The sequence below is a fragment of the Polypterus senegalus genome, chromosome 8 (assembly GCF_016835505.1).
Source record: "Polypterus senegalus isolate Bchr_013 chromosome 8, ASM1683550v1, whole genome shotgun sequence".
NCBI lineage: Eukaryota > Metazoa > Chordata > Cladistia > Polypteriformes > Polypteridae > Polypterus > Polypterus senegalus.
In genome coordinates, this window is record NC_053161.1 from 178,763,719 (window position 1) to 178,789,920 (window position 26,202).

Below are 26,202 nucleotides of genomic sequence, written 5' to 3' on the forward strand. Positions count from 1 at the left end.
TTATTAATATAATTATTAATAATGCTTGGTTTCAGGAGCAACATGAGTGGAACGAAAAGGTCCTGGCAGCAAGTGAAGAATGCGTCATTATTGGCATACGCTCCTGCTGCAGTATTGCCACATTATGCAAAACTGCACAGGCTACTACAATGTCCCACGCTCTGTCTGGTGTAACTCACAGATGCCACAGACAGTTAAACCTGGATTTTAACTGTCCAAATGTCATTTCAATGCGTGCCCTTGTCTTACAATGGGCATGGTTGAAATGTCTTTCTGCTTGTGTTGCAGGATCTGTATATGGTGTGAGAAGAAACGGTAGACATGGGTATCCTCTGTCACCAAGCAGCACACCAGGAAAAATTCCTATAATGGAAAGTAGACACATTAGACTGTAGTATAATAAACTATAGTATATTTGTGAATTTTAGTTGACTTGCCTTGTCTGAGGCTTTGAGCCAGTGAAGACTCGCGAAAAATTCTGGCATCATGTACTGATCCTGGCCATTTTGCCACAATGTTTGAAATTAGATGTTCAGCAGTGCATACCATCTGAAACATTTTAGGAAATGGTAATGACATACATTGCTAATGTTGGACGACTACACTTTCACCTCTTGTATATAAATGTGAGATATTATCAGTACTTACCTGTACATTAATACTGTGATATGATTTGCGGTTTATGTAATCAGGCTCTGTTGGACCTGCTGGAGCCTTTATCCTCACGTGTGTACAGTCAATGGCTCCAATGACGTTAGGAAAGCCTGACAAATTAAATTCAGTTACTTATCAGGTAATGATTTATGTGCTGTAAATGAGTAGATGTTTAAAGATTAAGCACCATTAATTCCAAAGAAAGTTTCCTTAATGGCAAGAATTCCTCGGTGGCCAGGAAAGGTAATGAATATATTTAAAAGGACTTTAATGCAACGCAAACCTTCCTGATTTCACGGCACACTGTAGCTTTGCTTAAATGTTCAGCATCCCCCACACTGTACAGAAATGAACCACTGGCAAAATAACACAAAGCGATACACAAAGACTGTGCAACCGTAAGGGCTTTAGAGCGACGTGTGTTTTTAGAAATGTAAGGTTCCAATAACTGATACAAATATGCAATACTGTGTCTACTAAATCTATAGCGCTCGTATAAATAATCATCCGCAAAATGCAACGGATCTATCCTGGGCCGAAGTAATTGTGGAACCTGTTGCCTTAAAGCTCTACGAATGAGCCTCGCTCCCTCATCAACTGGATTATGAATAAATGGGCACGCCATGGTTATTCATGTAAAAGCCTTCAATGCACTCCTTGTCATTTTATACTTTCTAAGTAATTAGAATCGCCTGCATGTAATCTGTAATAATTTTATATTGGAGGGTCGATGTGTGCGAAAGAGGGAGTGAACAGCAGCAGAATAATCCCAGCCCCGCAGAATGTCGTGCTGTGACATCACATGGCTTGTCCAATCATATTCATCAAGCTAAGCTAAGCTTCACAACTAACCTACCACGGAGCAGGCTTGTCCAAGAGCATATGTTGGCATAGTAATTAAGCGGAGCTTCAGGTTAGCCTCGTTCGTGGAACCGAATTTCGAGAAATTAAGACGGGATTATCGAAATAAACCTGGATTTTGAGGTTAGCTCGCTTCGTGGAACAGCCCTCAGGTCATCCGAGCTGCATCGAGCTGGAAGCATTTGCGTCGACTCCTCTTGCCTAGCATCTGGCATGAACTATCTGCTTCAGGCTCTGCAACATCATCTCAATTGGATATTTTCGAACCTCGATTTTACTTCCTGAGCCATTTTTTGGTAGATTTGCTTGAATGCTTTGGATCTTCGTCGTGTTGGAAGACTTGCTTTTTCCCCAGTTTTACCTTCTGGACTAATGGCATGATGTTCTATTGAAGAATCCTCTGGTATGATGTGAAGACCCCTCTTGTGCACGTACAGATTTACCAAAAAATCGATATTTAATCAGAGCTTGTTTATCTCATCTGACAAAACAAATGTGGGCTCCCCATCACTTAGGGAGCCACAGGCCAAGTCCAAGTCCTTAGATGATGAGCAGATGGGATCAGGGTGTCAAGTCATATCTACTGGCTTGTTTGGAGTTTCATTATTGATGGGAAACTAGTTAAAAGAATGCAATGGACAGAATTCACCTTACTAAAGTAATAAATATAGACAAGCAACACAAGCATCATCAATCCATTATCCAAACCCTCTTATTCAAGACCAGGGACCTCATGCATAAAGGTGTGTGTAGAATTCACACTATAACATGACGTAAACACAAAAGCTGAAATGTGCTTATGCACAGAAAAATCCAGATACAGGAATCTGTGTGTTCGCCAGCTTCTGTGTTCTTCCGCTACATAAATCCCGGTCAGTGTGAAAGTAACGCTTGTGCACGCGCCTGTTGTCCCGCCCCAACTCCTCCCAGAATTACGCCTCTTTGAATATGCAAATCAATATAAATAGCCCTTACGCTCAGTGTTCTGTGAAAAGACAATGGGAAAAGCAAGTGGGAAAATGGAAGAATTTCAGCGAATCCCAAGTGGAGGCAATGAAAAACATACTATTTGTTGGTTTAAACAGTGGTAAAAACAACAAAAGGAAGCTGATCGAGTGACATAGTGTGTTGGAGAAACTCGAAAGCTCAATTTCACAAAGTCCCACAGTGCCGGAAATAAAAAACAAGTTGTCGGATATCAAGGTCGCCGTGAAAAGGCGAGTTGTAGCCCACCGTCCGAGTGTCATATGAAACCTTATTAGGGTACAAAGAAAAAAAAAAATAGGCACAGGGAATATAGGGAATAGGGAAAAATAGGGAAAAAGCACAAAATGTCAACTTCAATCTCGAAAATTAAAACTTTAATCATGTAGTTTATTTTGTCATTAAAGTAGAACATCATAAACTTCATCTTAAAACCATTTAAAATAGTTTCTCAAGTCACATCGTAATTAAAGTAGCACGTTAAATGCTTTGTTTTGAATGTGTTCTTCTATGTGCTCTGTGTGTGTGAATCACTACGTGCTTCTTAAAGCGTCTCTCTTCCTCCGACAGGACACAGAATCCATTTAATTCATAATATTACAGCTCTCTGAATAACTAAAATACTGAGATGTACACGTGATATCATTTTCATGATGGTAGGAGTTAAAGCATGTTATTAAACATTGGAACACGGTGGCGGAGTGATTGTGCGCGACCTTCGATTGAATAATTTATTGCAGCAGTAATCAGGGGCGGCTCTAGGCTCGTGGCAGCCCTGGGCAGAGAAAGAATTTGTGGCTCCTTCGCCCGCCAAGGTCTGTAAGGTATCCTATGCACGGTGGATGGCCACTTCCATTGCAGACACTGAATAGCTGTCTCGTGCTCATGACACAAGCATTTAACTTTTGTCGAAATTTGCCGCTGCGTTTTTAGCTGTGTCGTTATTTTCTCGTTCTGGTTTATATTCAACATATATTGGCGTGGCGGCCCTGTGCAGGTGCACAATTTGCACATGCCTAAGGCTGCCCCTGCAGTGCTGTCTCTTTCAAACATACTAACCTCCAATTCCTGTCCTTCCTTTTCTTTCTCTAAGTAACCAATTGCCACACAATCAGCTCTGTTATGGACGTTAAGCCATCTGTACAGTAAGCTTATAATGACAATTCTTCAAAACTTTTAAGGAACATTGAAATATCTTCGTAGTACGTGTTTGATTATTCTGTCCTTCATGCCAGTCCCAGTGAATCATACAGTGTGCGGCAGGAACAATCGTGAGCAGAGCGCCAGATCCGTGCTAGCGTAGCGACACCGTGTCCTTTAATTATTAACAATATAGATTATTTAAATGAAGTTAAAGATTTATTTGTATAATATAATAAACATATTTTGCTGCATTTCATCTTATAAATGATATCGTCATCATATGTAAATACGCGCTTTACAAAGTGCCACAGGTTGTGCGATATTATAACTGTAGTGCAAGTTTACAGTGAGGTGATTGTACTTATAAGTACAAACAGTTCTACAAGGTGCAATTGATTGAGTGCGTTTAGAGCTCTTGGGATGAAACTCTTTCTGAACCGCGAGGTCCATACAGGAAAGGTTTTGAAGCGTTTGCCGTGTGAGAAGTAGTTCAAATAGGAAGCATGGCTGAGGCAGCGTGTGCTTGATGCTGTATACCGATAATTCTCTTTCCGATCAGTTTCTCCGAGTGGTGCAGTGAGAGTAATATGGAAAAAGATGATCCGCTGTGGCAACCCCTAATGGGAGAAGCTCACAGAAGAAGAAGAAGGTGCAGTGAGAGTAACAACGCTAAAGCAGCTATGGTATTTGGAATAGTTTGACTAGTCCGTGGACCATTATCTTGTTATAGGTTAATAACAATCAGATGCATTAAACTAATAAACAATATGCGGTTAACTTCAGTGTATGTATAAAGCCACGTCAGGGATGTGGATCTAAATTAGAAAGGATAACCACACAGGAACAGTAGCACTGCTTTGATGCTGGGTGCCGACAGTCTGCAAAACTGACTGAAGAACTTGCGTACGCCAGGATATGAGCTACTGTGGAAATGTGCATGGCTTTACGCCAAGTTTAAGTTTTATACATCGCAATTTGAGCGTGGAAACATTTGAATGTAACATTTTTGTGTGTACGCACGGTTTATACATGAGGCCCCAGGTCTTAGTACAGTATGCATTTACTAAAAGAGGACTGAAACTGGGGATTAGGGTCATTGCAGTGTGCCTGAGAACTAGCAATGGATTAAAACTTAATGACTAAGTGCAGCTGCGGTGGGCTTCTGGGAGGAGGTCAAGTGGAAAAAGTTGCATACTGACTTAGACGACCTTGTGATCAGGTTCAGGTTTTAATATCCAATTTAAAATATCAACCCTGTTTTATACTTATGTTTGAATTGAAATTTTGCATGATCCTGAATCAAATATATTTAACTTCATGCCATAGAAAAAAACAAGTGATGCATGGAAATATTTATTGCTATTAAAAACAGACACACATGGAGCAATAAACATTTAGCTAATATGAATTTTCAGCCTCAAGAACCGCGGACCCAGAGATGTACTACTGGACGTTCTAGCCGATGGATCGCTTTAAAAGAATTGCAAAAAAAAAACTCTGCAGAAGTTACAAAAAACGAATAAAATACACCAAACATCCCCATTTATTTTTAGAGAAAATAAAAAAAACGTTTTGAGCTTTGTTAGTGTTTTCCTGCTGTTTTGAACTTTGCCTCATTCATAATTAGGAGGTCTTTCCCCTCCATCTCCTGACCCTAAATGTATTTCTCAGCCATTTTTCCTTTTCAGTGTAAACTCACACTTGCCGTCACATTTGTTATTCCCTTCTTCCACGAGTACATTGACTCGGACATCACCCTGGGCCATTTTCTGACAAGTTTGAGAGAGAAGCAGCTTTGTAATGGAAGGGATCGTAAGAAGAGACTAGTTATTAGTTATTACCAAGGTAGTCCATCCTATGTTGCACCATAGCCAAACATTTGCAACACAAAAGAAAGAAAGAATTAAAAAATGTCACTCACCCAAGAATAGGTGTTGTGTCACTCACAAGATTCCGAAAAAGAATCTGCTGGACAAACAGTTAAGATCTACTTTCTAGTTCCAGTCAAGCTCCCTGAATTGCCTGCTGGCAAAAGGGAATGTCAGCAAATATGAAAACGGTGTAAACAAAGACCGAGCTAAACACTTGTATTCGAGAAATTTAAATGGAGTTGAAGCATAAAACACTCAGGGGGAGCTGGAGAATAAAATAAAAAAATGAAAAACTGTAGGTTAACTCGAAGCGAGGATCACAAACAGGAAAGTGAACCTTCAGCAAAAATGCTGTGCAAAATTTATGAAATCTAGCAATGGATGTGAATAATAATTTCTGTAATTATTTTCATATATTCTTTGAGGACACTTAACGTCTTTTATGTTTTGTTCATTTCAACTCAATCTTAAAAGATGAAGATATTTTCACATCTTTCCATGATTCAGTCTTGAGTTTCTGTGAGTACTGCCATTCGATGGATATTTTGTTAGCAGTTGTTACCGTTTTGCTTGGGTAGTACAATCAGACATGCACGACATGTGATGTTATGCAGAGGGGTGGCAGCATCAAGCACTTTCTGGAAGCATCCAAATCAACGTTATAAAGGTTGCAAGTGTCTGGTTTACAAATCTGAACTCTCGACTTTGAGTTTTGGTTTACATATTGCGTTTTGACATTTGGCTTTTCTTTATAGCAGTGTGAATATAATGGTGCCCTCCTTACTGGCATCACAAAAGACATGCAAAATATTTTAAACGCCTCCATCATAATTTACCTGAACCTGAGGATTAAAAATTGAATCTCCATGACTCAATCCACCCAAAGAAAGAAACATAAAAAAATTGACAAAGGGCAACATGCAATCAGAAAAGAATTCAACTTGATTATAAAGACCCCATCGGCCAGAGGAAAGGAGGGGCTCAGGTCTCTCGAGGACTATCCAATACATTTACATTTTTTAGAACCGATCCGAGTCACACTTGGGAGTCCTCGTTTTGATTATCCCCCCCCAAAATGTTTCCATTTCTGTTTTGCTGAGTGGTGAATTCACTCTGAGGTTGCACTATTCCCCTTATTCTCAAAAGGTATTTTTGGAGGATACCTGATACATGCATCGTCGGCGTCTTCTCTCAGCATTTCTATTTGTGTCTCACACCCAAGCCTGAAAAAGAGTCTCACTTCCTTTGATAAGCGAACTAATAAGGAAGTGACACAGCTGGTAACTGCCCTTCTCAGTTTCCATCTAGACTGGAGGAGGAGGAAAAAAAAAAATATCACATTATCATAATAATATAATGACATCACTATTGACTATGAATTAACTTCCACCCCACCACCAAAAGTCAGACTCTTTCTGGGTCCTTCTACATATAAGGAGTAAAGCACCTGGAAGTTAGGGAGCAGCTCTTAAATATGATGGATCCTGGCGAGAACCAGCCTGAACTGAAGATCTCTTATCTGATAGGACCATCAGCCCTGCAATATTCAAAGCTGATTTTTTGCATTGTTTTGAAGGGAAAAAATCCAGCTTCCATAACTGGGGTAAGCAAGGTGGCACCTCAACTCCTTAATGTCCTCTCTCCACTCTTACTGCATTCCTTAATTTAATCTCTCCTTCCAGAATCTCTAGTTGTTATATTTACCAATATAAAATTCAGTCACTGCGAGTTAAAATCCTGTGGTCTTATTTGGTGTGAACTCTCGTGTGGCTTTGAAGATTGCCCTTGTGAGAGAACCGTTTCCCACACTCTGAACAGGAGTACGGTTTTTCTCCAGTGTGAATTCTTTTGTGAGTGTAAAGAGTGCTGCTTATGGAGAACTGTTTCCCACATTCAGGACAGCCATACGGCCTCTCACCAGTATGAATTCTTACATGGTTCTGAAGATTAACCTTCCGTGTGAATCCTTTTCCACATTCAGAACAGCAGAATGGCTTCTCTCCAGTATGAATTTTTGCGTGGCTGTCCAGATTGCCCTTTTTCAGGAATTTTTTGCCACATTCTTGACAGGCATATGCCTTCTCTCCAGTGTGAATTCTCTGGTGAACATTACGACTGCTGCTGCAGGAGAACCGTTTCCCGCATTCAGAACAGGAATATGGCATTTCTCCACTGTGATCCCTTAAGTGGGTCTGAAGACGATAATTGTAGGTAAATTGTTTGCCACACTGTGGACAGCAGTAGGGCTTCTCTCCAGTGTGAATTCTTTTGTGTTGATGAAACAAGCTTGATTTGGAGAATTGCTTGCCACATTCAGGGCAGACATAAGGTTTTTCACCAGTGTGAATTCTCGTGTGGCTCCGGAGATCACCTTTCTGTGCAAACCCTTTGCCACAGTATGAGCAGCAATACGGTTTCTCCCCAGTGTGAATTCTGGCATGGTCCTGAAGGTCACCCTTTCGAGCAAATTCCTTTCCACATTCTGAACAGACAAACGGTTTCTCTCCAGTGTGGGTCCTTGTGTGGTTCTGAAGAATGTGCCTGAATGAAAATCTTTTACCACACTCAGTACAGCAAAATGGTTTCTCTCCAGTATGAATTTTCATGTGGCTGATCAGATTGCTCTTATGAAAAAATTGTTTGCCACATTCAGAACAGCAAAACGGCTTCTCTCCTGTATGAATTCTCATGTGGGCCTGAAGCGAGCTCTTTTGGGAGAATTTTTTGTCACATTCAGAACAGCCGTACGGCTTCTCTCCAGTATGGATTCTTGTGTGGATCTGAAGATACCACCCGTGCAAAAACTGCTTCCCACATTCAGTACAGCAATGTGAATTTCGGTTTACATGCTTTGATGGATTGCTTTTGCAATTAGATTTAATATCTGTAGAGAAAAAAAAGCTAAATTGTGAGTAACTGTATGAAGCAGATGTAAAGGCCTCACAAGTGGCAGCAATTTAGTGAAAATCATTTCATTGCAATTCTAATAAGCCCAACATACACCAACAGCACCAGGGTTACCCCTCTTTTTTAGAAGACGACAAGTAAGGCTCTGACTTAAGCTCATATGAAAAATAAAATATAAAACCTTCCAAGTGGGTAAATACTTTTATAGACACTTTACAGAGGCATGCAGAAGTATTCAATCCCCTTTGAAAGTCCTTATAATTATCTGCATAAGATTTCTAGATTTATCCATTCAGTGTCTTTATAACATGAACACTTAAGCTGTGACAATAAAATTCCAAGTCCCAAATAAACCATTTTCTGTAGATATTTAACTCTGAGGCTTAGGGATCTGCACTGGTAATCGGAAAGTTGCCGGTTCAAATCCTGTAAATGCCAATAGGGACTCTGCTCTGTTTGGGCCCTTGAGTAAGGCCCTTAACCTGGAAGAGCTGAACGCTTTGAGTAGTGAGAAAAGCGCTATATAAATGCAAAAAATTATTATTATTATTAATTATTAAAAAGAAACACTCCAAAGTTTGTGTTTGCATAAGTATTTAAACATCTCTGCTTTGGAAGTTCCAGGTTTACACAAATGAATCATGTGGCCGAAATTTAACATCTTATTAAAGAAAGAAACATCCTCTAACAGGACAAATCAGTAATCAGGCAGAGAAAAACTGTTCATGGTGTCTTTAATTACTGCTCAGTAAAATGTCTTAGAGGGAGCGTTCATCAAAAGCAGTCTGTTACAGCCTGGTCAGAATGATCACAGAAAACAAAGAATAGAAGTTCATTTTATAAACTACTGAATTTACATACAGTGTCAATCAAGGCAGACATTTTACTCTGGTTGGTTCGTTGGTTGACACCAAAATGATTTATATAAAATGAAAGTCTAATATACAGTATTATATTCTGGTTCTCCTTATACCTTTTGAGATGAGCCACCACCCTTGAAATTTCTGTGCATATAACAATCGTCCATTCTCGTTGTTTATAGGACATCTGCCGATTTCTTAGTCATCCTTCAGTACATTTTGTATATGACATCAACCTTTCTTCTGGTACATCCTTTATTTAAGTTCTTATATTTTAGTGTACATTTTGTTATTCACTTGACCTTTATTTGGTTTCCCACATTTATTAACCCTTTATGCTAGTTCTTTAAGATGAATGCTATGGTATCCTAAAATTATTTGGCACAAAGGTGACAGTTATATGACAGACATAATAACATAATGAAGTCCTACTTGTCAGTCCTTTCTATCTTTCTGGATACAAAATACCCCCTTTGTAAGGGCCACAGTGGTGGTTAGACAATCACTGCATAAATGAAGACAAAGGAGCATTCTGCCGATGTGAGAAATAAAATAACCGAAATGACCAAGGCAGGAAACTGCTAAAAAAAATAGACTTAGTGTGAAGGTCCCGTTGCGCACCACCTTTGTGCCATTTGTGATTCATTTGTCATTTGTGTAAGCCTGGAGCTTCCAAAAACTCACAGATTTAAATACTTACACAAACTTTGGAGTTTATTTCTTTTCTTGAGTTAAATATCTACAGAAAACGGTTTACTTGGACTTTAGAAATGTGTTGTTACAGCACACATTCAAAATACTGAATGGATAAATGTGTACAAATCTTTTGTCATGTAGATAATTATGACGACTTTCAATGTCAAGAAGATTGAAATCTTTTCCATATCACCGTATAAGAATGCCGGAGAGCAAAGGGTGAGCTATGGAGAGCAGCTCACGTGCGGCCAGGTTTTGATATTCGGACTTTGTTTTGCTTACCATCTCCAGGCTGATTTGTAGACGATGGCAGACCATCCAGTGTCCTCCTTGATATTTCTTCAGTGGTCTTTGTGTCAAAGAAGTATCAGACTTGACACTCACTGAATTCTCCTGACAGGACAGTTGCTACTCTGAGGGCAGGCCAATGAACTTACACTTCCATCTTGACACAGAGACTTACAGATGGTCTCTGACTGAGGGTCTTCCTCCTTGACTCGGTTTATAATTTTATGCCCCTGCATATTATCACTGATGAAAGGCTTTTCCTCGGACTCGTCCTTAATGCCCACAGTGAACTCTTCATAATCCTCCTCTTTAATGTCCACACTCCCCTTCTCATGGTGCACATGTTCCCACTCACAGTCCTCCTCCTTAATATCTACGGTAATTTTCTCCATGACATTCATGTCTGCTCTGTCGCTGTCATCAATGGGTTACAAGAAACTGACGCTCCTGTATCTTGTCTGTGGAAAGAAAATGTTTTAGTCAAGATGAATCAAAAGAAACCTGAACACATTTCAATTCATCAGTCAAGTCAGACAACATGGAGAAAGCAGACTTCGGTCAGAGTATATGGTCAATGAGGGGGGTCTCAAGTCACTTCACTCAATGAATGAAACGTATATACTAAGTTTTGTCTTAACTTATCACATAGTCATTACACAATGCAGTAATCGATAAGCCTGCTACAGATTAGGGTGAATTCTTTCTTAAGTTTTGGTGTATTCAAAAGTTTCCTTTAACTAAATTGTGCAGACAAACACACATGTACATACGCACAATGCTTGCGCCAAAATGTGAAGGGAGACAGATTTGGTTTACCCGTTGTTGACATTTAGATCATGGAAATCCCAGTTCTTATTCCTAAAGCCTCTGATGGATATGACTGCTTGCTGCTAAAATTCTGAGAACTAAAAAACGCTGAGTAAACATCAAACAAAATGATGAAATCGTTAAAATATACTCACTGGCCACTTTATTAGGTACGGTTGTTCAACTGCTTGTTAACATAAATATCTAATCAGCCAATCACATGGTAGCAACTCAATGCATTTAGGCAGGTAGACATTGTCAAGACGACCCGTTGAAGGTCAAACTGAGCATCGGAATGGGATGGAAAGATGACTGAAGTGATGTGGTGTGGTTGTTGGTGCCAGATGGGTTGATCTGAGTATTTCACAAACTGCTGATCTACTGGGATTTTCACGCACAACCATTTGTAGGGTTATGCATATGAAATGCAAAAGAAAAGCAGAACGCTACTCTTGGATGAAAGAAGAAAAATTAAAATGTTAGAGGAGACTCATGCAGAGAACAGATGGAAACGCTCAAGGCTGTTCTTTAAAAAAAAAAATAAGGAACCCAGTAAAATCAAAACATACTGAAGGATTGCTGCACGAGGGAAAGATACACAGATTGCAACCCTTACACTAATATTTCAGGCTCATTAAATAAAGAATTGTACAAAGAAAAAAAAAGTTAATGAATTGTTACAAGAAAGTTGGGGGAAAAAAGGTGCTGCCTAAAGAACAGCAAAAAAGATTAAAGAAATAAAAATTGATGGAGCAGAAGCAGCACTAAATAGTGTACAAAAGGGAAAACACCAGGATGAGATGGACTCCCAATTGAATTTTATCATAAATAAAAAATGACCTGCTAGAATTATCCAAAGAGATTAAAAACGAGCATGAAATGCCAGAAACCTCAAGAATTGGCATAATCAGCAAAAAAGGAGAGTTTGTTATGTCAAGACTATCAAATATTACCAAAGGTTTATAACAAATAGAATAAAAATATATTTTACGGATTGTTATTTCACACATACAAACAGGTGCATGAAAAATAAAAGCATCAAAAAAAAAAAAAAAATCTCAGCCCGGGATATCATGGCTTAAAATTTGCTAGTGAAAGGAAATAGTTACACACATTTTCATGGAGAACTCTGGAAAAAAAAAGGGCAGCATGGTGGCGTAGTGGTAGGGCTGCTGTCTCACAGTAAGGAGACCTGGGTTCGCTTCCCGGTTCCTCCCTGCGTGGAGTTTGAATGTTCTCCCCGTGTTTCCTCCTAGGTGCTCCGGTTTCCTCCCACAGTCTAAAGACATGCAGGCGAGGTGCATTGCGATCCTAAATTGTCCCTAGTATGTGCTTGTGTGTGTGTCCTGCAGTGAGCTGTGTTCCAGGGCTTTGCACCCTGTGCTGCCTGGGATTGGCTCCAGCAGATCCCCATGACCCAATGTTATAGCCTGTTGGATAACGACTGACTCTGAAGAAAATGCAGTCGGCTCAGTGTCTCAAGAAATTACATGAAGAGTAAGATAACAAACATTTGCAGAAGTGAAGTCATTCCAATAGAATGTGCCGAGCCCTTTCTGTATTTTTTTTTGTTGGTGTGTGCAATTGAGTTTCCTCCTATTATAAAAATCAACAACTCAAAGTAGTAAGAGACCCAGAGCGCAGAGGAGCAAACTACTGTCCTCTTGAATATGGAGGACATGTCTATAAAACATATAGAAAAAATAGGCATAGAAAGGCTATTAATGCACAGATTAACCTTCTGTGAAGCATCAGGCTGAACAATAAACAGCGGAAAATGTGAAGAATTACCACTGACAGAATAGAAACAAAGCCATAATATGTTATGAAATCAACTAAAAAAAAAAGGTACAACACACTGGGGGTTAACCAATATATAGAAAAATAAACCTGGCGAGATGTAACAGGGCAAGCAAAAGTTTGGGTCTACTGTCATTAAGGAATCCAACCATTGAAAGTAAAATCTTTTTAATTAAGGCAGTAATTCTACTAAAAATACCCTTTATCACTGCAAACCTCCATCAAACCAACAATGAGATAAAACGGATTAGATACAGGAAAGTGTTTTTATGTTCTGTTGGTATTTACAAATGTGAAAAAGTTGCAAGAATTAAACTGATGAAGGAATAAAGCAAAGTAAAGGAGGTAAAAGTTTATCGAAAATAGAAGAATCTAATATACAACAGCAGCAGTCAACATTGTGTTAAATCAAGAAGGTAAAGCTGCTGGAGTGATAACTGTATCAAAATAAGGAACCTGCCAAAAAAATAAACCAGTAGCTTTTACTTTACCGAATTTCATAATTATGCAGTAAAAATGTTTGAATGAAACAATTTAAAAAGATTTGGGAAACCTCGAAAGAATTCATTACATTTACAAATCAAAACAATGAACAAGGGAGGGCGTTTCGGCAAAAGAAAAGACGGGAGGTAATCTGGAGACAAATCTGAATACAGAATTACAAAAATAACACAAAATGACCTCTGGTGGCTCAGTTTAAGAAACGTATATCCATTAGTGACGTTTAAGGGTGAGTAACGAGGTAAAATACCTTCAAGCAAATAGTCATGCAACACCAACTGTACTTTAAGTTGTTTGGGACTGAATGGAGGTTCAAGATAATATGGAATTAAGTAAAGAAAAGATGGGGCACAATTTGTAAAGACCCTACAATTTGTCATGACGTCCCAACCCCTTCTATAATCATGCAGTCACATGTGATCATCAAGATGGTGTCTCAAGCCATTCACCTACACTGAACCTTTAAAGGCACCGACCTTTACAACCCGATGTCATCTCATTCCATCCTTCTACACTGAACCTCACGTGCTATAACAGAGGTGAACTCGGATGAGGACGAGGGTCCTACATAGGAGAAAAAGAACAGAAGCTCACCACGTAAGAAACGTCCACTCACACATAACAGCAATGCAGCTGCTCCAGGCATAAGATGGTACCGTTTGGATGCAGCAAGAGGTCAGGTGTCACCCTGCCAGCCAGTCTGCCACACACCGGTCCTTCAATGAAACAGCACAGCTTACAAAGCTCGCCAACGTATCATGAAAAGTCCTGTTTCTGATTATCTTTACATAAGAAACATGTATAGTATATGTTACTTAAATAAAAGCCACATTGAATGTTACTTATCTTGATTTATTTACTTATCTTCCTACAGCGTAAAGTCACAAGTAGACTGCAGAGCTTCCTGTGTTTGATCGACACGGGCACGCTGACACAGTACATGTTCACTGAAGTGACTTTAGCTGCTGGTTCTGTTGCGTCCCGCGCAACTGCAAAAGATCCCAGTCGCCCCACGGAGAAAGACTTTCTGAGACTACGGTCATAAAGCTTATGAAACAGTTTCTAGACAAAGGCAGAACTGCAACAACAGTTGTGTGTGTAACAACTGTGTAAATCGACACATTTACAAAACAAAAGACACTAATGGAGAGGTGCGAATGGATTTATGGTGGGCCAGGAGTTTTTCTGTAGGTTTTGGTAATTTTAGTGTTAAACAGGTGTGTCTGCTGAATTAAAAACAAGACATCACATATTAAAATAGTAAGAATTTGGAAACCTGAACTCCTTGATGACTCCTAAACAATAGGGCACAGGGGACCACAGAGTAAAATGAACAAAGAATCTCAGACATCTGAGTGCTGTTTGTGCAGCCCTTGTCATGGAGTGATGCCAAGAGCGGGTCAAATAACCAAGGCATCCCATATCCAGTACTGGACTACATGATCAGGTCCATGTGGTTAATGTGGCCTCTGTGTAATCTGAACACCCAGGAAAGTCTTTCTTTGTGGATGAAATGCAAGCGTAACGGCTATCATTCGGCGTACTGTGCTCCTGAGATGCACCCCAGTTAATTCAAAGTTCTGAAGAGCCTTTGTGAACGAGTACAATGCTGAACCAGGGAGAGGAGTTTTTCCCTTACAATGTGTTAAGTTGCTTTGTTTCATTTTTTGAAGCCACCTCTGCAGATACCGGGGAGATAACATACGTTACATGTTTAAACCCACACTGAGAAAACAATGAAAAACAGAGTATTTTCAGTCCATTGTCAAGTTCAGTGGCCTTGCAGAAAGAGACTGGAAATGTGCCTGCAAAAATGCTTTAATTTAATAGTGACGTCCGCAACATGCAGATTAAATATTAGCAAAATCATCACACCATCTCAGCACGTATTCATGTAAATATATGACGGCAAACAGGCCTTATTATATGAATTCTACTTTATTAAATTAGCCAAAAACAACACACAAAGGGGCTACCAACATTGTGCATGGAAGTGGGTCATATGGTGTATAAAAACCCTTAATTTTATTTTGCATTTTGAAAAATTAATCACAAAAATAGGAATAAAAGAAAGTTCAAAAGCTTTTTTTGTGTTTGTTAAAGTACTTTAACTTCTATTTATGTTCTAATCAGTGCTGCCCTTTTATTTACTAATTTTAACATGCCTTTACCATTTTAGTTTAAACATTCAATACACTGACCCCTGCCAAGTCTGGGCAATCGACAGCTTACTAAATAAATGATCAAGTACAGCATTTAAAAATTAAATGGGAAACAGACAGAAGAATCAAAAAACGAAAAGATGAAGTCATGCGGCAAAATTAACTAACTAGGAAATTAAGCTTATTGATCATTTGACAATCGGGGTTTATTCATTTTTTTAAATCCAAATCTATTTCCAATTGTATTTTTCTTTTCTTTTATCCATCCATGGGGCGGCACGGTGGTGCAGTGGGTAGCGCTGCTGCCTCGCAGTTAGGAGACCTGGGTTTGCTTCACGGGTCCTCCCTGCATGTTCTCCCTGTGTCTGCGTGGGTTTCCTCCCATGCAGGTGATCCTATATTGTCCCTAGTGTGTGCCCTGTGGTGGGCTGGCGCCCTGCCGGGGATTTGTTCCTGCCTTGCGCCCTATGCTGGCTGGGATTGGCTCCAGCAGACCCCTGTGACTCTGTGTTAGGATGTAGCAGGTTGGAGAATGACTGACCGACTGACTGATCCATCCATTTGCAAACTTTTATTCCGAGTAGGGCTGGAGGAAGATGCAGCCCATCCCAAAAAGCATAAGGTACAAGGAAGGAATAATCCCTGGATAGAGCGCCAGTCCGCCGCAGGGTAAACACACACACACACACCAGCGCCAGTTTAGAATTTCCAGTTCACCTATCTTGCATGTCTATGGACTGTGGAAGGAAACACACCAGACACAGAGAGTATCAAGTGGTCAGACATTTATAGATGTTCCTTAGATTTCTCAACCTTTGTGGTGTCGTGACCCATTTTTTTTTTTAATCATGTTAGCATTTTCACGATCCAATAAAGGGGTAGGGTCGGGTCAGAAAGAATCGGGTTCAACCCACTAGTTCTCTACTATGACCAACTACCATCATAAACAACTGCAAACCATGACCTGACTTAGTGACTGAGAACTGACAAGAACCTGAGAAAATAAAAAAAAAACAAAACCTGCTGCAAGTCCACATAAGAGATTTAGAAAAAAAAAAAAAAGAAAGAGGCTACACAGTCAAGAAAACAAGTATTGTCTTCAAGTCTGGAGTAAGAAAGTAGTGCACATTTAAAATTAAATAAATGTTTTATAAATATTATTCTTTACATTTACTTGCTTAGCAGATGTTTTTATCCAAAGCAACCTACAAAAGGCCAATGTGATCATGTAGCATCGGCCCGAGGACTTGTGTTACAGAACAAGGATACAAAATCGATTACCACAAATGAAGACCTCAACATAAAATCTTGAGTTACAATTCCCAGACTTACAAAACATGGTGAAAAGCACTAAAAAAGAAATTCACCAAACATACTAAGGTAGTGAGCGTTTCAAATGGGCAGGGGCGGCTCATAACAGCTACACATCAAGTCTGGACTGAGATTCAACACTACACAGAGGTGGCATCACCAGACGCCATTCAACAGCAGACCTGAGTGAGAAGCACAGGACCTCAATTGTGTCTCCTCATATCTAGGAGCTGACCCACCGAGTACTCTGTGGACAAGCATCAAGAATTTGAACTTAATACATGCTGCCTCTTGGAGCCAATGTAGTGATCTGAAAGGAGGAGTGACATGTGCCTGCCTTGGCTGACTGAACACCAGCTGTGCTGCTGCCCTTTCAATATCCTACAGCATCTTGGTGACACACACTGGCACTCCTAGTTGCAGTAGTCCAGACATGAGAACACCAAATCCTGGACCAGGAGTTGAGCTGCATACTCTGTCAGATAAGATACGGTCTGTTAATCTGCAAGACCCAGAGACTGCAGCAACATGATCCGTGAAGAACAGCCGGGCAACAATCACCATCCCAAATACCTTTGATGTTTGAGTTTATATAAAAAAAGAGGGGGTCTTATCGTACAAAGTCAGCAACAAATAAGATGATTAATGAATCGCGCAGATGAAGAAACAGAAAGGATATCACGACTCGCGCTCCACTGTGTATGAGGACGATGCGGGAGTGGGCGGTGCACGGGGGTTGAAAATTGGACTAAAAAAATGTAAAAGCGAGACGAACTGAGCGGAGACGAGCGGTTGGGCAATAGAGACGAATGTCCCGCTCAGCTCGGCCCAGACACGATGATAAACCTCGCATCGCTAAAGCTCCTGAATTCCGAGAATTTACTCCATTGACTGGTGTGACTTCTTCTTGCCATGTTACCAGATCTTATAATGGCCGGAGTGTCCATTTGTGACGTCACACATTATCCCTGTTCAGGAGTTTAGGGAGATATTCCAGACCGCTGTTGAATTGCTACTCCACCCACACAAAAAGATAATATTCTTTTTTCAATAAAATAAAGGCACATGTGCGGTATAGCTGTACATTTAACACGGTCGCCAAATGCCATTTCTGCATGCACTGAGTATTATTATTTTTAATTTTAAATACCTAAAAGTCTTAGCGGTCAGCGTTAAGTCACAATTAGAATTCGAGTTATTAGAATGCACTTTGCATATGTTCACTTGGAGGCAAACCCCGTTAAGTTTCTCCCTGCAAAGCTCGCACTTCCAAGATTTCTCCTAACCCGGTAAAGGCTGCAGTCCGCCATACCTCCGTGGAGATAACCCACACACGACATCGGCTCACACGTCTACTTAAATCTTACCTGCACGGGCTGCGCTCCCACGACTTCAAGCGTCATTAGCGGTGTAGATTTCAGTTCGGACAATCCGTTAAGTTAACGACGTCTGTGAGAAAATACCCGAGTCGAAACTGAGCTGGAGCTGAGCAAAACAGGCAACGCTGTGTGTCACGTGACTCCTGCCGAGCCTTCGCGCTCTTCCGCCTTTTGATTTAGCGCATGCTCCTTAGCGAACGGCAAGCGACCCGCCTCTTTCATGTACGAGCTCGCGCGCCCAAGTCAAGACACTGCGCTCGAGGTCGCGCTTCGAGAGGTCAGTCAGACCTTTCTGTCTTTGCGCTTCTCAGAATAGCAGCGCGCGTAACAAGAGCAATTTGTTAAATCAGGTCATCCGAGCTGCATCGAGCTGGAAGCATTTGCGTCGACTCCTCTTGCCTAGCATCTGGCATGAACTATCTGCTTCAGGCTCTGCAAGAGCATCTCAATTGGATATTTTCGAGCCTCGATTTTACTTCCTGAGCCATTTTTTTGTAGATTTGCTTGAATGCTTTGGATCATCGTCGTGTTGGAAGACTTGCTTTTGCCCCAGTTTTACCTTCTGGACTAATGGCATGATGTTCTATTGAAGAATCCCCTGGTATGATGTGAAGACCCCTCTTGTGCACCTACAGATTTACCAAAAAAGTCGCTATTTAATCGGAGCTTGTTTATCTCATCTGACAAAACAAATGTGGGCTCCCCATCACTTAGGGAGCCACAGGCCAAGTCCAAGTCCTTAGATGATGAGCAGATGGGATCAGGGTGTCAAGTCATATCTACTGGCTTGTTTGGAGTTTCATTATTGATGGGAAACTAGTTAAAAGAATGCAATGGACAGGATTCACCTTACTAAAGTAATAAATATAGACAAGCAACACAAGCATCATCAATCCATTATCCAAACCCTCTTATTCAAGACCAGGGGCCTCATGCATAAAGGTGTGTGTAGAATTTGCACTATAGCATGACGTAAGCACAAAAGCTGAAATGTGCTTATGCACAGAAAAATCCAGATACAGGAATCTGTGTGTTCGCCAGCTTCCGTGTTCTTCCGCTACATAAATCCCGGTCAGTGTGAAAGTAACGCTTGTGCACGCGCCTGTTGTCCCGCCCCAACTCCTCCCAGAATTATGCCTCTTTGAATATGCAAATCAATATAAATAGCCCTTAAGCTCAGTGTTCTGTGAAAAGACAATGGGAAAAGCAAGTGGGAAAATGGAAGAATTTCAGCAAATCCCAAGTGGAGGCAATGAAAAACATACTATTTGTTGGTGGTAAAAACAACAAAAGGAAGCTGATCGAATGACTTAGTGTGTTGGAGAAACTCGAAAGCTCAATTTCACAAAGTCTCACAGTGCCGGAAATAAAAAACAAGTTGTCGGATATCAAGGTCGCCGTGAAAAGGCGAGTTGTAGCCCACCGTCTGAGTGTCATATGAAACCTTATTAGGGTACAAAGAAAAAAAAAACAGGCACAGGGAATATAGGGAATAGGGAAAAATAGGGAAAAAGCACAAAATGTCAACTTCAATCTCGAAAATTTCCACTTTAATCATGTAGTTTATTTTGTCATTAAAGTAGAACATCATAAACTTCATCTTAAAATCGTTTAACTCAAATCACATCGTTATTAAAGTAGCACGTTAAATGCTTTGTTTTGAATGTGTTCTTCTATGTGCTCTGTGTGTGTGAATCACTACGTGCTTCTTAAAGCGTCTCTCTTCCTCCGACAGGACACAGAATCCATTTAATTCATAATATTACAGCTCTCTGAATAACTAAAATACTGAGATGTACACGTGATATCATTTCATGATGGTAGGAGTTAAAGCACGTTATTAAACATTGGAACACGGTGGCGGAGTGATTGTGCGCGACCTTCGATTGAATAATTTATTGCAGCAGTACTCAGGGGCGGCTCTAGGCTGATGGCAGCCCTGGGCAGAGAAAGAATTTGTGGCTCCTTCGCCCGCCAATGTCAGTATGGGATCCTATGCACGGTGGATGGCCACTTCCATTGCAGACACTGCATAGCTGCCTCGTGCTCATGACACAAGCATTTAACTTTGGCCGAAATTTGCCGCTGCGTTTTTAGCTGTGTCGTTATTTTCTCGTTCTGGTTTATATTCAACATAAATTGGCGTGGCGGCCCTGTGCAGGTGCACAATTTGCACATGCCTAAGGCTGCCCCTGCAGTGCTGTCTCTTTCAAACATACTAACCTCCAATTCCTGTCCTACCTTTTCTTTCTCTAAGTAACCAATTGCCACACAATCAGCTCTGTTATGGACGTTAAGCCATCTGTACAGTAAGCTTATAATGACAATTCTTCAAAACTTTTAAGGAACATTGAAATATCTTCGTAGCACGTGTTTAATTATTCTGTCATTCAAGCCAGTCCCAGTGAAGCATACAGTGCATGGCAGGAACAATCGTGAGCGGAGCGCTAGCGTAGCGACACCGTGTCCTTTAATTATTAACAATATCCACCCATCCATCCATTTTCCAACCCGCTGAATCCAAACACAGCGTCACAGGGGTCTGCTGGAGCCAATCCCAGCCAACACAGGGCACAAGGCAGGAGCCAATCCTGGGCAGAGTGCCAACCCACTGCAGGACACACACAAACACACCAAGCACACACTAGGGCCAACTTAGAATCACCAATCCACCTAACCAGCATGTCTTTGGATTGTGGGAGGAAATTTATTAACAATATAGATTATTTAAATGAAGTTAAAGATTTATTTGTATAATATAATAAACATATTTTGCTGCATTTCATCTTATGATATCGTCATCATATGTAAATACGCGCTTTACAAAGTGCCACAGGTTGTGCGATATTATAACTGTAGTGTAAGTTTACAGTGGGGTGATTGTACTTATAAGTACAAACAGTTCTACAAGGTACAATTGATTGAGTGCGTTTAGAGCTCTTGGGATGAAACTCTTTCTGAACCGCGAGGTCCATACAGGAAAGGTTTTGAAGCGTTTGCCGTGTGAGAAGTAGTTCAAATAGGAAGCATGGCTGAGGCAGCGTGTGCTTGATGCTGTATACCGATAATTCTCTTTCCGATCAGTTTCTCTGAGTGGTGCAGTGAGAGTAATATGGAAAAAGATGATCCGCTGTGGCAACCCCTAATGGGAGCAGCTGACAGAAGAAGAAGGTGCAGTGAGAGTAACAGCGCTAAAGCAGCTATGGTATTTGGAATAGTTTGACTAGTACGTGGACCATTATCTTGTTATAGGTTAATAACAATCAGATGCATTAAACTAATAAACAATATGCGGTTAACTTCAGTGTATTTATAAAGCCACGTCAGGGATGTGGATCTAAATTAGAAAGGATAACCACACAGGAACAGTAGCACTGCTTTGATGCTGGGTGCCGACAGTCTGCAAAACTGACTGAAGAACTTGCGTACGCCAGGATATGAGCTACTGTGGAAATGTGCATGGCTTTACGCCAAGTTTAAGTTTTATACATCGCGATTTGAGCGTGGAAACATTTGAATGTAACATTTTTGTGGGTACGCACGGTTTATACATGAGGCCCCAGGTCTTAGTACAGTATGCATTTACTGAAAGAGGACTGAAACTGGGGATTAGGGTCATTGCAGTGTGCCTGAGAACTAGCAATGGATTAAAACTTAATGACTAAGTGCAGCTGCGGTGGGCTTCTGGGAGGAGGTCAAGTGGAAAAAGTTGCATACTAACTTAGATGACCTTGTGATCAGGTTCAATGGACTTAGTATGGTGAGTAACAGTACACAATTAATTCTGCATCCGACAGACTGTAACAGACACTAATATCCTATTTAAAATATCAACCCTGTTTTATACTTATGTTTGAATTGAAGTTTTGCATGATCCTGAATCAAATATATTTAACTTCATGCCATAGAAAAAAACAAGTGATGCATGGAAATATTTATTGCTATTAAAAACAGACACACATGGAGCAAGAAACATTTAGCTAATATTAATTTTCAGTAAAACGAAGTAAAGTTGGGTAATCAAGTGCACACTGAGAAATGCTGCTGCCAGTTTCCCCCGTGCTTGCTGAGTATTCTGTAGCTCACACACTGTTATATACTCTGATGTTTGCACTGAGCTGAAAAACTTGCAAATATTGCCCCACCATGAACTAGGTGTTCAGTACACTTTGATGAATGTTACATTAATTCTGTTATTAGTAAAGGATGAGCACATAATGAATGACAAGTATCAACTTCTCTATATTACCGATTTACAGTAGATTGAGGGGCAGCTATATAATGAATAAGTATTGCATACGTGTGTTATATGGAAGAGCATGAAGTTCCATTACAGAAAAATACTGGTGTGGTGCCAAATCCAGCCCTCATTTTAGCTTGGGCATGCACGTGAGTGGAGGGATGATTTGGTAGGGAGACAAGCAACACTTGCATTACTTTTTTCTTGCATATGTCAAAGCCCTAGGGCAGGGGTCCTCAATCACCGTCCTGGAGGGCCACAGTGGCTGCAGGTTTTTGTTCCAACCCGGTTGCTTAATTAGAAAGTAATTGTTGCCAATAATTTAACTGCATGGCTTGTTAGTGCTTGAACTCTGCTATGCCAGGTCATTCTCATATTTCTAAGGATATCATCCAAATGATTTGAAGGCTAAAATGGAGGAGTAATTCTCAGTCCTTCACTTTCCTTCCAAGTATTTCATTAAACCCAATAGTGCATGATAAATACACACAGAGGTATAAATGGTAACAAGCGAAATGGAGAACTGCTGCTGTCTTTTGTCATTTGTATGTTATTGCTAATTAGGAGCCATTAAAAACCGAGAATACAGCTGTTTAAGACTAAAATAAGCAATAAGGGCTCAAAATTGTAACGAGCGAGACCACTAAAGTGAAGCAGAAACATGTTACTTGAGCAATAAGTGCTTCTTATTAAGCCATTGGGTTGGAGCAAAAACCTGCAGCCACTGTGGCCCTCCGGGATTGGGATTGAGGACCCCTGGTCTAGGGTGTGCACCCAGGTGACCCTAATGGTACTGACACAATTATGCTTTTTGTCGCCCCTGAATTTCTATATACTTTCCATACATTTCACTGCCTTTTCAGACCCTTAAAGCAAATAATGAAATAGCAACACACATTTCAATCTGATGCAGCTTAACAGTTCCAATTAATTCTGAATAAGTTTATATGAGGATATTTTAATGGATATTTTTTGCTGTGCTCTGTCCACTATAAATTAAGAGGAATGTGTAGCTGCAAATTGTTAACTGTGACAGGATGAGATATGGCTCACCGCCATTAATGAGCAATCAGACAGTAGATGGACAAACTGAGGAGAAACATGAAGCTGCGCATTAGTTAAAATGGATATCCATCTTGTTTTGCGGTTCACTGCAACAGCACTTAGATTACAGGATCATCTACTTTTAGTATGGCACTGCAGAGTCTGATCTTCATCTGTAGCTAGTATGGCACTCTCTCAGGTACACTGTAACAGCACTGACAGATTTAAGGAAATTTTACATTTATATAAAAGAGTAAAAGTCAGTTGAGCATCTTTATAGAGCGTGTTTGGGCACTAGCACATATTGGAGTAAAAGGAATTAGCGGATAAGCTGGCAAAAAATAAAAGAAGCTATGAATGGGCAGAGGTGAAATCAGTCCATCCATCCATCTTCTTAACTCTGTTCTTATTCTAAGCAGCCATCAGGCATAAGGCAGAAACATCGCCAGGACAGGCACCAGTCCATCATTGGACAGAAGTCAAATCGAGGTTGTGACGGACAGCCAGCAGCTCGACCCGGTTGGAACGCCCCTGAAATGGAAGGATGGGGGAAGGCAGCTACTTGCCGACACTGCCTACCCCAAAACTCTGGAGTGGAGCGGTGCTCCGGATTCCTGCAGGGCATCCTGGGATTTGGAGTTTGGTTTTTCAGCCCTGTTGGGTGCTGTGGGTGTCGCCATGGAAAGCTGTCGAATTACCTGGGGACTCATCCTTTCCCTAATAGCCCAGAAGTACGACGTTGTCATGAGGATGGAAGCCCTGAAGTATTTCCAGAAGGACTTCCAGGTCAAGTGCTATTTAAAGGACTGATGGGAACCCAGCAAGCGAGCCGGAGTTGGGACATAGAAGACAGAGCTTGCTGGGAGGTGTGAAGGAGAGAATTGCATTGATTTATTGGTTATTTGACTGTGTTATGGTGCATGTGGTGCTTAGAAAGAAGAAAACTATTAAAATACTTCTGAGTGCTTTGACGCTGTGTCCTGTGTATCTGTCTGTTGGGTTCAAGGGGCGACAGCGACCCCTAGCATTCCTACAAGGTGAACAAAGAATATTATGAAATTAAAAGCAACATATAAAAAAATTACCATGTCACATTTAATAAAAAAAAACACTATACTCCTCCATGGCATATACAGAATTGACTGGTGTACTCCGGATATCCTGTACAATGCAGCTAACTTTATTTAAAAAATAAATATATGTAAAACAAACTTTAATATCACAGCAGATAGAGCGCTTGTTAAAAATTTTACCTCACATTTTACCCTGGGAGACTTGCAGTCAGCATGAATTACTTTTTTTTAATTTTCCTTTCATTCAAAAAGAATAGCTTCAGCCTAATGAGACCCGATATGGATTTTACACAACAAAGCCCATAATGGGTTGGTACTCCTCAGGATGCAAGAAGTTAGAAGAGTGCTTTTCCATTCCTTTCAATTTAATCCTCCATTTTACTTGACTTCACTGCAACATGAATCCTTTTGTGTTTCTTAAGGGAACCTTTGTCGGAGAACTGCTTGCCACATTCAGAACAGCTATACGGCTTCTCTCCAGTGTGAAGTCTTCTGTGGACGTGAAAATTGCTGCAGCCAGAGAATTTCTTCCCACATTCAGGACAGGAATACGGTTTCTCTCCAGTATGGACTCTTTTGTGAGTCTCCAGACTCATCAATTGTGAAAATCGTTTCCCGCATTCAGAACAGCCATATGGCTTCTCTCCGGTGTGAACTCGAAGGTGTGCTATGAGGTGGCTCTTGCAAAGGAATCTTCTCCCACATTCAGAGCAGAAATAAGGGTTCTCTCCCCTATGATTTCTTATGTGGACCTGAAGAAACCTCATGTATGAAAATTGTTTTCCACATTCAGGACAGGAATGTGGTTTCTCTCCAGTGTGATCTCTGGAATGGTTATGAAGACTCCGTTTATCAGAAAAGCTCTTGCCACACTCAGAACAGCAATAAGGCTTCTCCCCAGTATGAGTTCTTGTATGGGTCTTAAGTATGCTCTTTTGTGAGAATTTTTTGCCACATTCAGAACAGCCATAAGGTTTCTCTCCAGTGTGGACTCTTGCATGGATCTTTAGATAACTCTTGCTGAAAAATTGCTTTGCACACTCAGAACAGGAATATGGTTTCTCTCCGGTGTGAACTCTAGCATGGCTCTCTAGATGTCTCCTTTCCAGGAAGCGTTTGCCACATTCAGAACAGCCATAATCATTTCCAGTATGGATTCTTTTATGGACATACAGAGAGCGCCTATGTGAAAACTGCATCCCACATTTAGAACAGCAATGTGGCTTTAGGTTTACATGGTTTGATGGATTGCCTTTGTCTATAGATTTTGTTTTAAAACGTTTTGTTGGCTCTTGGTGGACATATAAAGCTCCAGAATTTGAATTGCTCACCTGTTGTAGAGTATTACTTACATCTATCCTTGTTAGCTTGACAACAGGCAGAGAATTCAACTGCAAAGAGATCTTTGATAAAATCTCAGGTCCAGATGTCGATTTCTTCTTCTTTATACACAGTTTGTGTTTCAGGTAGTCTTGAAGTAAAGTCTTAATAGGTAGAGATGGGGAAAAGCTGGTGCTCTCCTGCATGCCTGGGGAGACAAAAACCATGAAAAGCAGAGTTGTGAGCAAACTGTTTGAAGCGGATTGATAAACCTGACAAGTGGCAGCCCTTTAGTGCAAAC

The 26,202-nt window shown here is 40.6% G+C and overlaps 1 protein-coding gene across 1 annotated transcript in view; it reads right to left on the bottom strand.

Annotated features, from left to right (window-relative positions):
- Positions 1-6,742: 6,742 nt before the first annotated feature.
- Positions 6,743-26,202, bottom strand: part of LOC120534732 (zinc finger protein 585B-like) — a 31,196-nt gene continuing 11,736 nt past the window's right edge. The window contains exons 3-6 of the mRNA XM_039762316.1: positions 24,948-26,109; positions 10,414-10,678; positions 10,259-10,325; positions 6,743-8,397 (exon numbers count right to left, since the gene is read on the bottom strand). Of these exons, the coding sequence (XP_039618250.1) occupies positions 7,259-8,397; positions 10,259-10,325; positions 10,414-10,678; positions 24,948-26,109 (2,633 nt within the window). The 3' untranslated portion in view covers positions 6,743-7,258. The remainder of the gene's footprint in view (positions 8,398-10,258; positions 10,326-10,413; positions 10,679-24,947; positions 26,110-26,202) is intronic.